This window comes from Hemicordylus capensis, chromosome 3 (genome assembly GCF_027244095.1).
Source record: "Hemicordylus capensis ecotype Gifberg chromosome 3, rHemCap1.1.pri, whole genome shotgun sequence".
Taxonomy (NCBI): Eukaryota; Metazoa; Chordata; class Lepidosauria; order Squamata; family Cordylidae; genus Hemicordylus; species Hemicordylus capensis.
The window spans coordinates 120,358,560-120,372,908 of NC_069659.1; the positions used below are offsets into that span (position 1 = coordinate 120,358,560).

Sequence of the window (14,349 nt, forward strand, 5' to 3'; positions counted from 1 at the left end):
CCTCAACTACTACTCTCAATGGTAAAGGTGCCAGTACATTGCCCACCAGGCGTAGGTCGCCTGTTCCCTTCTCCCGCCCATTGGGAGAAAGCTTGTGCCACGGCTTGGTTCTGTGGCAGAGATCCTTAATAATGAGCCGCTTGCTGAGCTGCATGGACTGTGAGCACTTTCTTTTCTTCTTGACCGCCCCCTCCACTAGCACCTTCACGTGTTTTGTTTTGTTTTCCGCTTTCCGGGAACCAGTTCAGCTTCCTCAGGTTGAGTGGTCAAAGTGGTGGGTGCGGAACATGACGTGGAAGCCAAAGGCACCCTGAAGGGAGACACACTTTCCACCTTTAAAGGCAGTGCTGCATGGGAGCCCTCAGACAAAGAACTCCCAATAGCTCCTCTGCATGTCCCTGCTCCATAATCAAGACAGCCAAAAAAAACCAAAGAAAAGGGTAAATTAAAATGAAGAAATTGGGCCGATGTGGGGGCGACGACAAAAAAAGGTGGGAAAGAGAAAAACAATAAAACCTAAGGCAGCTCCTGTCCCACCCTCACACAATCTGGGGAGAAGGGTGAGGGAAGAAGGTAAGAGGAGTGAAAAAGTTTTTAAAAGATAAAATAGCCTAGAAATTACTGACAATTAGCTTTAGAATGCTGAAGAGATCTTTGTACGTGTTCTAGCTTGAGCAGACAGGACCAGAACTGGGTTAAGATGCCCTCCAGTGGCAGGAAGCTAGCCTCACAAAAGAATTCCAGTCCTGTCTTGAGCATGCAATCTATTCAACCCAGAACTGAGGAGCTTCAGCACAGGGGGAAAAACGCTGTTTTCCCACTGTGTATATACCCACTGCTTGTATTGCGTTCTGAACATTAACACATGATAAAGGTAAAGTTGTGCTGTCAAGTCGGTGTCAACTCCTGGCGACCAAAGAGTCCTGTGGTTGTCTTTGGTAGAATACAGGAGGGGTTTACCATTGCCATCTCCCATGCAGTATGTGATGATGCCTTTCGGCATCTTCCTATATCACTACTGCCCGATATAGGTATCAGCAGGGATTCGAACTGGCAACCTCTAGCTTGCTAATCAAGTCATTTCCCCGCTGTGCCATTAGATGGCTTTAACACAGACTGAATGCGAATATGCCCAGGCTGTTTGTGAAGCAGCTCTTAAGAGCCAAAGTAAATTTTTTTATTTGTCCTTTCCATTCACTTATGTTTTGCAAAAGAAAAGGGGGGGGGGAGACACACACTGGAGAGGGCAGCCATTCCCACCCACCTCACCCCCACATGCATGATCCACTGCTACAGGCACTTCTTAATCCAGCCCAGCTCTGATATCAATTATGCCAGACTGGGGATGAAAGTGCTTCAAGAGACCAAACACAGCAAAATAAAGTGAAGAAGATTCAACTCTCCTTGGCTGCATATACCTTTTATTGTGAACATCTGACATCCATCCACCCATCTCTCCTTTATATAAACAGGAATGTATCAGTAAACAAACACAGTGCACCCATCAAGTCTAGTTTGCTCCCAGTGTGGATTTCCAACATCCAAATCCTAACCAATAGTCTCATACTGGCTATGGCTAATGAAATAAGGTGGCTCAAGGAGACGGGAGGTACATACTTCATTTAACATTTCTTTGAACTAATCAGTCTGAAATGATTTTGAACAGTGATTGCCATCTCTTCTGAAGCAGTTAACCAAGATTTAAAAAGTGCTCTTTTAGCTAGAGTTGATTTTTAATTTTGCAACAAACACTCAGCCAGAAATAATCTATCTGATGCAGGTGGTTAGCAAAGAGGCAAATAACTGATTAAACTGAATGTATAACATATGAGTCTCAACTGAAGATGGAATATGAGAGTTTGTTTCTAAAAGATGGTGACATTCAGGGGTACATTAAACGTAGTATACAGTCCAGTATCAACACCACCTAAAAATCCAGGGCCTGGCAATTATTGTGTGCTCAAGAGGACAGGGAACCAGTTTCTCTTCGTTGCATGTGTGCTGCTGTTGGTAAAAGCTGCCCACCTGCCACTTCTTCCCTCTCCCACTTCTCTTACTTCTGCTACACTTTCATTAGATTTGATTAGAGCACATGAGCCAACCTTAGGCTTAAGTTGGCTTGCCACAGCTTCCTCCTTTTTCTCTTAGGCCCTCTTTGTCTATCTATACCATCTCAGCAGCTGCTGCTGCTGAAGGGGGACCAGGAGCTTTGTAATGGAGTGACTTGAGCTTCCTGGCTCTCCTGAATGACTGATGGACTAGACATTAACTTGCAAATTTTTGTGTAACTTATTACTATTTCTGTTTTAGGCATCCAAGTACCATCCTTCTCAGTTATTTCTTCTGTCCAAAGGCATTCTTTTAGCTATGAAGATTTATTTTGGTTCCTACACTCTAAAATCATCTTTTTAAATAAGGAGCAGGTTCAACATGAGTTTGAGGTTTGGTCTGCTTAAAACTGCAAGACAATACCCAATGCCTGCACAAACAAATTCTTCATAATTCACCATTCTCTTCTGTTGCCCGTTCCATAATCTCTTATTTTGTTCATTTTCCATTCAATTCTCTTTCCATTTATGTCCCTTTCTAAACCTGTCATTGTTGCTTAACAATTCTTTCCATGTCATCCTCATTTTGGTATGTGTAGGTTCCCTCCATCAAACCTGGTTAAGCAGGTAATCTTGCTGGTGGCTCTAAATTGTGAATAAATGTTTTGTAGCCCTAGTGCCACTAGAAAGACTCCTAAAGCTTTGAAAAAGCAATTTCATGTCAAAGGTTTAAGGGAGGGAAAGGTTACATTTAGCCCCAGCAGAGCATCCAGATACTTGAGCTTATCTGGCTTGCCAATTCTATTCAGTTGTTCCACCTCCAACAGGTGCTATCAGGAATCTTTACACCAAACAGGACTCCATGGTAACCATGCAAATTCTCCTGGTTGCAAAAGTAGCATTCGCCAAAGATATACTTTTACCTGTATCCAATAACATTCCTAAACTTGTTACTATTTCCACAGAATTTCCTTCTGCACAATTGTGCTTCAGTTCACAGCCTAGGTTTATTACTTTAAAAAAAAAATCAAGTAACCTTTACTCACGATTTATATGGTCCATGTAATAAACACCAATTTGTTGATCGTAAACAGTTTCCCATCCTAAAGGAAGTTCATCACCAACACAGTCAGCAAATGTTAATGGCTTTGTAATCCTACAAAAAATTATTTAAAAATGGAATTAGGTTCAAAGGTGCAGCTTATAACTTGATTGATCACCACAGCTGCCTATGCAATAGGTACATTATGAATAATTTAGAAAAACACCAGGACTTTCCCTTCTTTTGAACATCAAAGTTACTGACAGGAGAAAGTACATACAACTTCCAAAAGGTATACATTGGAACAAACCTTGCAAACAAGACAGACAAGATTCTCTTTCTACATTCTAGGCTTAACAATTTAATTATTACGGCATGTAGTCCTGCCAGTTTTTCCAAAACAAGAAGGGCTGTGCTGAATTTAAATGCCATGACAAACCAAGCCAAATACACAGCTTTTTGGAAATATGAACACACAGGAATCTGGATTATTTTATATACTGTTTTTCTACACCGGCATTTTAAATAGATAAATAATATAGACATCACACGAGACTACCATGATTTCGCACCATCAAAAAGTTACAACAAATCAGCTTCACTTTTTATACATGCTGTGATCTTTATCCAATGGTCATGGACAAAATGTGATTATCAACATTGCTCAGTTTGTAACAGCACATACTTTTTGCAGGAAATGCTTGAAAATGACACAGGTTTGAAGTTTAATACTGTATTTTTCCCAGCAGCAAGAAGTGGGATGAATTATTAAAATAGTAAAAAATATCTGGGAATATGTATTTTCATACTTACAAGCAACAGGTCATGCTAATATGTGTGTGTCACCATCACTGTCTAGGAAAAACAGGTTGCTTACCTGTAACATGATCTAGAGATAATCAGTTGACAATCACAAGAAATGGGTTAATGCTCCTGTGGAGGGACTTTCTGGATGGATTAATTAGCTCCTCTCTGGCACCCCTCCCTGCTGTGCATGTGCTCTCTGCCTTCTTTTACTCAGCAGTCAGGCGCCATTTTGATTCAGTTTCTTGCAGAGCGCCTGATGTTCAGATGACCCTTGAAGTGTCCAAATCTTCTGTCCATAAAGCCAAGTCATCTGCTAGCCTTACAATGCTGCAATGGGGAGGTACGAGTGGGTCTCATGCCTGACAACAGATCACCTCTAGATCATAAGTTACAGGTAAGCAACATGTTTATCTGGAAGTGATCCGTTATCATGAGAAATGGGTGACTCATGATGGAGGAGGGTACAGCCATTTCACCCGCTACTCTAGTCTCTTGAGCACCTCTCTTCCAAATTTGGCATCAGAAGCCATACGCAAGTCTATGGCATAATGCTTTATGAAAGGCATATGTGTAGTCCAAGTGCAAGCTGAAAACAAGTCCTTAAAATGGAGTCCCGATAAATGAGGAGCAAAAGTCGTGTACGCTCTTGTGAAGTGTGCTTTCACCACCTTTGGAGGTTGCCAGTTATGTAACTTCTATGTTAAGAAAATCAGCTCAACCAACCAATGAGAGAGCCTCTGTCTTGACACCTACATGCCCTTGTTCTTGACCCCAGCATACCCTCTGTCTTGATACTGGCATGCCCTTGTTCTTGCCTTTAAATTATACAAAGAGCAGCTTTGTACATCGAAAGTCTTTTGTCCCTTTCAGGTAATGGAGAAGATAATGCCTGATATCCAACGAATATAAAGTCCATTCCAGGCATGTCTCAGGTTCTTGAAAAAATGATGGAAGCACAACATTTTGATTCAAGTGAAATTTTGTTACCACTTTAGGTAAGACAGAAGGATCGGTACGCATAACCACCTTGTCGGGAAATAACTGCATATATGGTACATTCACCCTTAAAACGGACATTTCACTAACACGATGGGCAGTAGTTCTTGCAATGAGAAAAGCGGTTTTCAGTGTCAAATAACGCACGCTCGCATCATGAAGAGACTCAAAGGGTGGTTCCATTAGTGAAGCGCACAGAAGGCTTCCTGCACTTCGCAGACGGCAGGGAAGGGGGCGGGCGGGCGGAAAGACAACTCGCTGCCGCCCACCCGAGCGTGGTCGGACTCGGTCCGGGCGAGATTTAAAGAAGCGAAATGGCTTGAGGGGACTTCGGGGGCGGCAGGGAAGTATCCTGCCGCCCGATTTTTAAAACAAGAAGGAGCCCCGGAGCCATAGGAGTGGGCGGAGAGCGATTCTGCAGCCACATTTTTTTTTAAAAGAATTATGGCGCCAAAGCTGCAAAGCGCGGGAGGGATGAGTAAAGCCCCCCCCGCCCTTAATGGAACCCCCCACCCCAGTGCCGGACCGCAGCTCCACGGTCCGGTGCACACCCCTAGAACCTGATCCATTAAAACTCTGAACAAGTCAAATCCATGGTTCTTAGCATAAGTGGTAAAATGTTTCCATGTACTAGTGTAACTTTTCCACGTAGAAGGCCTACGACAGTTTAGTAGGATTTTCTATATATTTATTTCTCCTAGGCGTATCTGTCACTAATCCCATATCTGGCAGCTCTTGCAAGAGCAGCTGCCTAGGGTACAGTGCCAAGCTGCTGCAAGCAGCGGGGAGGCGGCAGTGGCCCAGCCGTTGTGAGCAGGAGGCAACGGCAGCCTGGCCGCCGCAAGCAGGAGGTGGCAGCGCGCGGGCCTGGCCCGCCAGCCAGAAAGCACTGGGTGGGGGAAGAAGCGGGCTGAGTGGGGGGAGGGGACAGGCCAGCGGAGGCGCAGATGCTCTGCGCCAGGCCCAGCTAGTTCTCTTTAATAGCTGACCTTCCACGCTGTCAACCACAATGTCCACAGAGCCTGGTGCACTATTTGACCTCTGTCTCTTATTAGTAAATCCAAGAAGAGAGGTAGATGGCAATAAATTGTTTTCTGTCAGTCTGAGTAGTGATGCAAACCATGGTTGAGACGCAAACCATGGTTGGCGTAGCCACCATGGTGCCACTAAAATACCTTAGAGAGTGCCTTCTTCGGTATGATCCCCATCACTCATTAAGGTCATCTAGAAAGGTCCTTCTCCAGTTACCACCAGTACATCTGGTGGCAACTCGGGACTGGGCCTTTTCTGTAGCTTCTCCTGGCCTATGGAAAGCATTCCCAGCAGATATCCACAGTTTAGGCTTGCTGTTGGCCTTTAAGAGAGCCCTAAAAACTTATTTGTTTGGCCTGGTCTTCCAACGTTTGTAAAGTGTTTTTAAAGTTTATTATTATTATTTTACATAGTCAGACAGGTGTTATTGACTGGTTTGTTTTATCCAGACATCGAGTCCTTCCCAAGGACCTGGGATGCAGGAATTTTATTGTCAATGTTGTTGCTGTTGTTATAGATATCGTCGCAGAATATAGGCTGTTCCCAGTAAAGCTGCTTTTTGCAATTGGCTGATGGTGATTTCTGTGGCCCCTATGGTGTTGAGGTGCTCTTCAAGGTCTTTTGGAACTGCACCCAGGGCGCCAATTACCACTGGGATTATTTTGGTCTTTTTCTGCCACAGCCTTTCAATTTCAATTTGTAGATCTTTGTATTTGGTGATTTTTTCTATCTCTTTTTCTTCTATTCTGCTATCCCCTGGCATTGCTATGTCGATTATTTTGACTTGTTTTTCTTTCTTCTCGACTACAATTATATCTGGTGTATTGTGTGGCAGATGTTTGTCTGTTTGTAGTCGGAAGTCCCATAATATTTTTACATCTTCATTTTCTACAACTTTTTCAATTTTATGGTCCCAACAATTTTTGGCTACAGGTAGCTTGTATTTTTTGCAGATGTTCCAGTGTATCATCCCTGCTACTTTGTCATGCCTTTGTTTGTAGTCAGTCTGTGCGATCCTTTTACAGCAGCTGATTAGGTGGTCCACGGTTTCATCTGCTTTTTACAAAGGCGGCACTTGCTGTTTGTGGTGGATTTTTCTACTTTTGCTCTTATTGCATTTGTTCTTAGTGCCTGTTCTTGTGCAGCCAGTATTAAACCCTCTGTTTCTTTCTTCAAGTTGCCATTCTTAAGCCATTGCCAGGTCTTGGTGATCTCTGATTTTCCACTTATATTGTGCAAATATTGACCATGCAGTGGCTTCTTTTTCCATTTTTCTGCTCGGTTCTTGACTTGTTCTTTCTTGTAGGCCTGCTTTGTTTCATTGGTGTTGAATAGTTTCGTGTTATTGACCATTTTAAGTGCATCTTCTTCACTGTCCTTGATATATTCTTCAAGGCCTCTTTTCTCCTCCTCTACTGTTTGATGGACTTGCAGCATTCCTCTTCCACCTGAGCTGCGAGGGAGGTATAGCCTCTCAACATCACTGCGGGGGTGCAGAGCATGATTGATGGTCATGATTTTCCTGGTCTTACGATCTAGTGTCTCTAGCTCTGCCTGGGTCCCGTCTATTATTCCTGCAGTGTATCTGATAACAGGTATAGCCCAGGTGTTTATGGCTTGTATGGTGTTCCCGCCATTGAGTTTGGATTTTTCTAACTCGCCTGATGTATTCACTTCCAATTTTTCTTTTAACTTCAGTGTGTGCTATGTTATCAGACTGGAGAATGCCCAAGTATTTGTAATGTTCTTTCTCTTCCAGGTTCTTGATCTTGCTTCCATTGGGCAGTTCTATTCCTTCTGTTTTTCTTATTTTTCCTCTGTTCATTATTAATGCAGCACACTTGTCTAGTCCAAACTCCATTGCTATATCACTACTGAATATACGGATGGTGTTTAGCAGTGATTCGATTTCTGACTGGGACTTTCCATACAACTTCATATCGTCCATGTACAGCAGATGGTTGATTTGACTTGATGTTTTAGATGTTTGGTATCCGAGGCCTGTTTTGTTTAGTATTTGTGAAAGTGGGGTCATGGCGATTACAAACAACAGAGGGGATAGTGAGTCCCTTTGGAAAATGCCTCTTCTAATGCTAACCTGTCCAAGTGTCTCGCCATTGATTGTTAACTGTGTACTCCACATGCTCATTGCTTTTTTTAATAAATATCTGAATGTTTTTGCTGACACCAGTTGTTTCTAAACATTTTAGTATCCATGTGTGAGGCAATGAATCAAAGGCTTTCTTGTAGTCAATCCATGCAACACTTAGAATTGTTTTTCTTCTCTTGCAATTTTCTAAAATCATTTTGTCAATCAGCAGCTGGTCTTTTGTGCCTCTGGTGTTCAGGCAATTTCCTTTCTGTTCAACTGGAAGCTGTTTGTTAGTTAATAAGTGTTGCATCACTTCATCTGCTATTATTCCAGTTAATAATTTGAACATGGTTGGCAGACAGGTTATCGGTCTATAATTACTTGGAACTGCACCTTTTGCTGTGTCTTTCATGATGAGATGAGTTTTCCCAGTTGTTAGCCATTGTTCAATATCACCTCCTTGCAAAATGTGATTGAACTGTTTTGATAGTTGTTTATGAAGGCTTGTTAGGTGTTTAATCCAAAAGCCATGCAGTTCATTGTCGCCTGGAGCAGTCCAATTTTTAATTTTATTTGCTCTTTCACTTATTAATTCTGGTGTTATTATTAGATCTTGCATTTGTTGGTTACATTTTTTGACCTCTTTCATCCAGCCTGCTTTTTTATTGTAATCTATTGGATTGTCCCATAATTTCCCCCAGAATTGCACTGTTTCTTCTTTATTTGGTGTTTCTATGTTTCTTGCAGTTTCTCCTTCTATGCTTTGGTAGAAACATCTCTGATTCTGCCTGTGTTGTGTAGTTCTGGCTTCATATCTGCTAATCTTCTTTGACACTGCTGTTATTTGCTGCTTTATTATTTCCAGGACTTCTCTAATTTTCCTTGAATCTAGGTGGTATTTTTGGATCAGATACTGTTTGGTGTTTTCATTCTTCAGCTTCTTGTCTTTCATATCTTTCAGTTTACTAGCATCTGATCTAAGCCTGGAGATTTTATTTTCTAATCTAATCTTCCATTTAGGTGATGTACTGCTTTCTTTTTTTACAGGTCCACTGATCTTATATCCGAGCTCTTGTGTTGTTATTGTTGCTGTACTGTACATTAGTTGGTTTGTTTCTTGAAAATTTTTGGTTATTATTTGTGCAAGTGCAGCATTGACATCTTTTAATGCCTGAGTAAGTTGTTTTTTGGCAACTGTTTTTAGAGCTGGAAGTTGAACCCTGGTGGTTGTTTGGTTCATGTGCTCAGTTATTTTTTGCTTTAGTTCTTGTTGCTTTTCTTTTAAACGGCATTTGGGTTTTTGAGGTGAAGGCAAAGGGGAGGTTGCCTGGTTTTGATTTTGAAACAGTTCAGCAACAGTGGTATCCTCTATTTCCAACACCTCCTCCACCTGCACCTGAGCACCTGCTTCAGTTGGTGGTAATTCTTCTTCCATATCTTGAGCCTGTGTTGCTCTTTGCAGTTCTTCCAGCTCAACTCCTGTGAATACTTTACTTCTTATTATGAATCTTATGAATTATTATTATTATTATTATTATTATTATTTTACATTTATATCCTGCTCTTCCTCCAAGGAGCCCAGAGCGGTGTACTATATACTTGAGTTTCTCCTCACAACAACCCTGTGAAGTAGGTTAGGCTGAGAGAGAAGTGACTGGCCCAGAGTCACCCAGCTAGTATCATGGCTGAATAAGGATTTGAACTCTGGTCTCCCCGGGCCTAGTCCAGCACTCTAACCACTACACCACGCTGGCTTTTAATTGGCTTTAAATCATTTTAATTGATTTTGAATTCTTTTTATATTGTTTTTAGCACTGTTTTGAATTGTGTGTTTTCATGTATTTTTTAAGTTGTTGTACACCGCTCAGAGCCTTTTTATGGGACAGTTTATAAATGAAATAAATAAATAGCTTTCGCACTGTCCTGTATCATTTTGCCCACCACTCTGTTGACTAGGAGCAGTGGGGAAAACATATATAGCAGACCTTTGTTTCAGTTGTACTGAAAAGCATCCCCTAGAGAAGCTAGTCCAATGCTCACTCTGGAACACAATTGCAGAAATTTCCTGTTCTCTTCCATTGCAAACATTTTAACTTGAGGAATCCCCCACGTGGCAGTCAGACGGACCAGGCATGCTTGCTTGAGTCCCCATTCGTGATGTTGTTGATTCTCGAATGTCCTGCTCAAGTCATCCGCTAAGATGTTCTCCACACCCTTGATGTGAACGACAACCAGGAACAAATTCTGGGAATTGCACCAGTTCCAAAGTTGTGTAGAGACCTTGAAACTGTGCCTCCCTGACAACTGACATTGGCAATCGCCATAGTATCGTCCACTTGAAGTTGTACTGTGGAGTCCTTTATTAGGGGTCCAAAAGACTTTAGAACCAGAAACTCCGCCATGAGCTCTAGGAAGTTGAGATGCATCTTCCGTTGCGCTGTCCCACAAACCCTGAGTTTGATGATGCCCACAATGTGCCCTCCACCCCATCAAGGAGGCGTCTGTTGTCAGCCGCCTTGTCAGAGTTGGTGGTTCAAAAAATATGCCTTGAAGTAGGTTCTCCTGCACTTTCCACCATCACAAGGACTTCAGTACAGGCAGGGGGATTTCCAGCACCATCTGCTGACCGTCAACATTTGGGTGCAATGGCTATAGAAACCAAAGCTGTAGTTGCTGCAAACATAGACAAGTATGGAGGACAGTTGCTTTGCAAGAGGCCATAAGGCCAAGCAACTTCTGAACCTGTTCAGCCTGCTGTAGCGGTTGGTTTTTGAACAACTCCACAAAAGAACAAATGTGAAGATATTGTTCCTCCGGTAGGTATGCTCGTTTTGACAGCGCGTCCAACACTGTTCCAATGTAGTCTATTGATCTTGTTGGTTACAGCTTTGACTTGGCCCAATTAACCTGGACTCCCAAGTCCTCCAACAGTTGCAAGACACAGGGGATCTGGGACTCCAATTCTGACCTGTCCTACTGTACCAGGAGCTAGTCATCCAGGAAAAGGAATACAACGATACTTTGCGTGCGCAAGTAAGTTATAACTGCTGCCATACATTTGGTAAACATCCTCAGTGCCATAGACAGGCCGAAGGGCAGGACCTTGTACTGGAATGCTGAGCTTCCTACGGCAAACCGTAAGTACTTCCAGTGGTTATGTTAAATTTTGGTATGCTTGTTAAATCTTGGCTTTTTATCCAGGCCTTTACATGATTGTTTTATTGCTGCTTCTGTTGTGTTTTTTTATCCATGGACAGTTTTTATGTTTGTGTTTTATATATTTTAAATCAGATTTGTTTTCATATTTTAGCTTAATACCTTTAACTGTCATTTTTATTATATGTTTAACTTTTGTAAACCACTTTGAGTAAAAGGCGGTATATAAATTTAATACATACATACATACATACACACACACACATCTGAGATCTAACGTAGCAAGCCACTTCTCTTTGGCGAGTAGTGTAAGAATTCATTGCAGCGTCATCATACACAACTTGCGTGAATCAATGAATTGATTTTGGCCCCGGAGATCCATAATCACCCTGATCCTGCCATCCCGCTTCAGGATGAGGAAATAATGCAAGTAGAATCCCTTCAGCCAGTCCATCCACCATACTGGCACTATCGCTCCCTTCTCTAACAAAGTTCTTATTTCTTCCCACAAAGCAGCAGTTGAGGGAGTGATCTTCATGCTCTTAAAGCTTGGCAACGTTTCGAACTCGATTGCATAACCTATATTGATAATTCTTAAGACCCACTGGTCTGATGTTATCTGGTGCCATGCCAAAGCGTGACTGGCTAATCTGATGATACCAAATCATGACTGGCTAATATGATGACAGTGGTTATTGTCCTCGATTCAGTTTCCACCAAGCGTTTAAACGTACTTAGCTGCTTTCTGGTAAGTTCAGCTGATTTGTTAAGCATCTCCTCATATTCAGACATGAAGTCCTCTGGTTTTAGTGAGGGGAGCTCCTTCTGTAAAGAGCCCCCAGGCAATAATTGTAATGTGCCATACAGGCCACATAATTTGCAATGAGAATAGACAGGCTTGCAGTTGAGTAAACATGGCATCCAAAAACGTCCAGCTTTCTCCCTTCTTTATCGGAAGGGGGTCAAATGATGGTGGCCCGATTTAGATGAGGCCATACAATCTATTACTAATGGGTTTGGAGTAGGATGCCTTCAAAGGTAAGCATTCTCCTCCTCTTGGATGAGATACAAACTCTCTAGACACTTGAAGTAGGGGTAGAAGTTTGCAAGACTTCCCACACTGTCTTGGATGCTTTAGTGATAACTGATAACTGGTAACAAGGCGACAGGTTGTGTCGATTGTACTGTGGCCATCATCTTGTAAACAGGGTCCCTAGAGGTCCGGAGTAGGTTGAATAATCTCTAGCCCTAGAAACTTAGCCATTTGCTGTATCATCTTAGTGTAGAATTTCAATTCTTCATTAGGTGAGATGCAAGGTTTCAGAGGTACATCCAAGGGTGGGTCTGAAGGATGCTCCAGAATTCTCCATCAGTGTCCAGCTCTGATGAATCAGAGGAATCGTAAGAGGAATCAGACTGTATAGGAACCACCTCTGGAACTGATACTAGGGCACCCGCTAGGCGTGCAAGTGGAGGTGGATGCAACTTATCTCCAGCAGGAGGTGGCATTATTGAACGTTGAGGCAAGGAAGGTGCTGCAGGTGTGATGGAAAAAGTGTAACCTGAACAACCTGGTTTACCCCCATGGTCACCACGGGCATAGAATGAGGTGGGGGAAGGGCAGCAGGCTGAGGAGGCATTACCCATTGCTGAACAGAAATAGGTTGCTGTTGATTAATATGTCCTTGTAGCATATGCTGCACCCTCCATAACTGAAATTCAGCAAAGCCCAGTTGAGTCGCAGGAGACATTGTGTGTCTAAATGCACACGTGTAACGGGTACCTTTGTGGCAGCAAAGGGACAAACACAGAAGACAGCCTCCACAAAGACAAAGTAGTGGTAGTCAGCAAATTCACTGTCAACATAGTAGATTGTACCAGTTGGAAAGAGACGACACCTGTTCTGGTTGTAGAACTTGTAAAAGGTGACATGGATGGAGTGTTAGAAGTTGAATCTCCATCCACATCAATGTCCAAGCCGGCACTCAAGAATCCTAGAATGTGGAGCCAGGAGTGCTGATGGTAGAGTCTAACATACTCATTAGCAACTTTGCAGTGTTCTGATCTAAGAAGGCATCATCAGTATTGTCAAACATAAGAACAGCCCTGCTGGATCAGGCCCATGGCCCACCTAGTCCAACATCCTGTTTCACATAGTGGCCCGCCAGTTTCCTCTGTGGTGCCTACAGGCAAGAGTTGAGGGCATGCCCTCTCTCCTGCTGCTACTCTCCTGTAACTGGTATTCAGAGCATCCTGCAGATGATGCAGAAGCAACAGCAGAGGAGACCTCAGAGGTATCCACGCTGGAGATAAAGCCACAGTCTTGTAGGAGAAACCATTGGCAATGGTGAACTTGGAACATTCCAAGTTCACTTTAAAAGTCTTTTTAAAGAAGTAAACAAAAGTCAAAAGCGGGGGGGGGAGGAAAATTGTCAGAGGGAAGGGTCTAGATCAGGGATTCTATCTATTCGATTTCTATACTGCCTTTCCAAAAATGGCTCGGTTTATGGGCGGTTTACACAGAGAAATAATAAATAAATAAGATGGATCCCTGTCCCCAAAGGGCTCACAATCTAAAAAGAAACATAAGATAGACACCAGCAACAGTCACTGGAGGTACTGTGCTGGGGGTGGATACGGCCAGATTCTCAGCATTGGGTCCACAGCTGTTATTGGACTTCAAATCCCATAATCCCCAACCAAAGGCCACTGGGGCTGGGGGTTATGGCAGTTGAAGTCCAATAACATCTAGGGACCCAACGTTGAGAATCTCTAATCCAGATGGTACTTGGTCCTCCTTAGGCTGATGGAGGGGCCTTGCTGCTTGCCTTCTCCCTCTGCTGCAGCCTGATGACAGTGGCTTTAGAGGAGAGGACTTGCTTCTTCACAGAGGGGAGGTGGCTAGATGACAGTTGGCCACCTTATTTATCGACTCTCTCTTGTACACTGCAGTCCATAGGCTGTAGTAACATATACATTTAACTGAAAATCAATCCAATTTAATTTATTGCAATTTCTTTCTGAGTGAACATGCATAGGAGCCGGGTGCAAGTGTTCATAGTAACAGTAGCAAAAAACTAGGTGTTATCCTCAACCATATTTATTTCATTTTAATTTCTATCCACCTCTATAAATAAATCCTTGAAAATACTAGCATATTTTAATATAACGTATTT

General features: G+C 42.7%; 1 protein-coding gene across 3 annotated transcripts in view; it reads right to left on the bottom strand.

Annotated features, from left to right (window-relative positions):
* WWC3 (WWC family member 3) overlaps positions 1-14,349 on the bottom strand; it is a 136,042-nt gene that overhangs the window by 97,098 nt on the left and 24,595 nt on the right. For all 3 annotated transcript variants that reach the window (XM_053308470.1, XM_053308471.1, XM_053308469.1), the window contains exon 2: positions 3,095-3,204. In XM_053308470.1, coding sequence (XP_053164445.1) covers positions 3,095-3,204 — 110 coding nt within the window. The remainder of the gene's footprint in view (positions 1-3,094; positions 3,205-14,349) is intronic.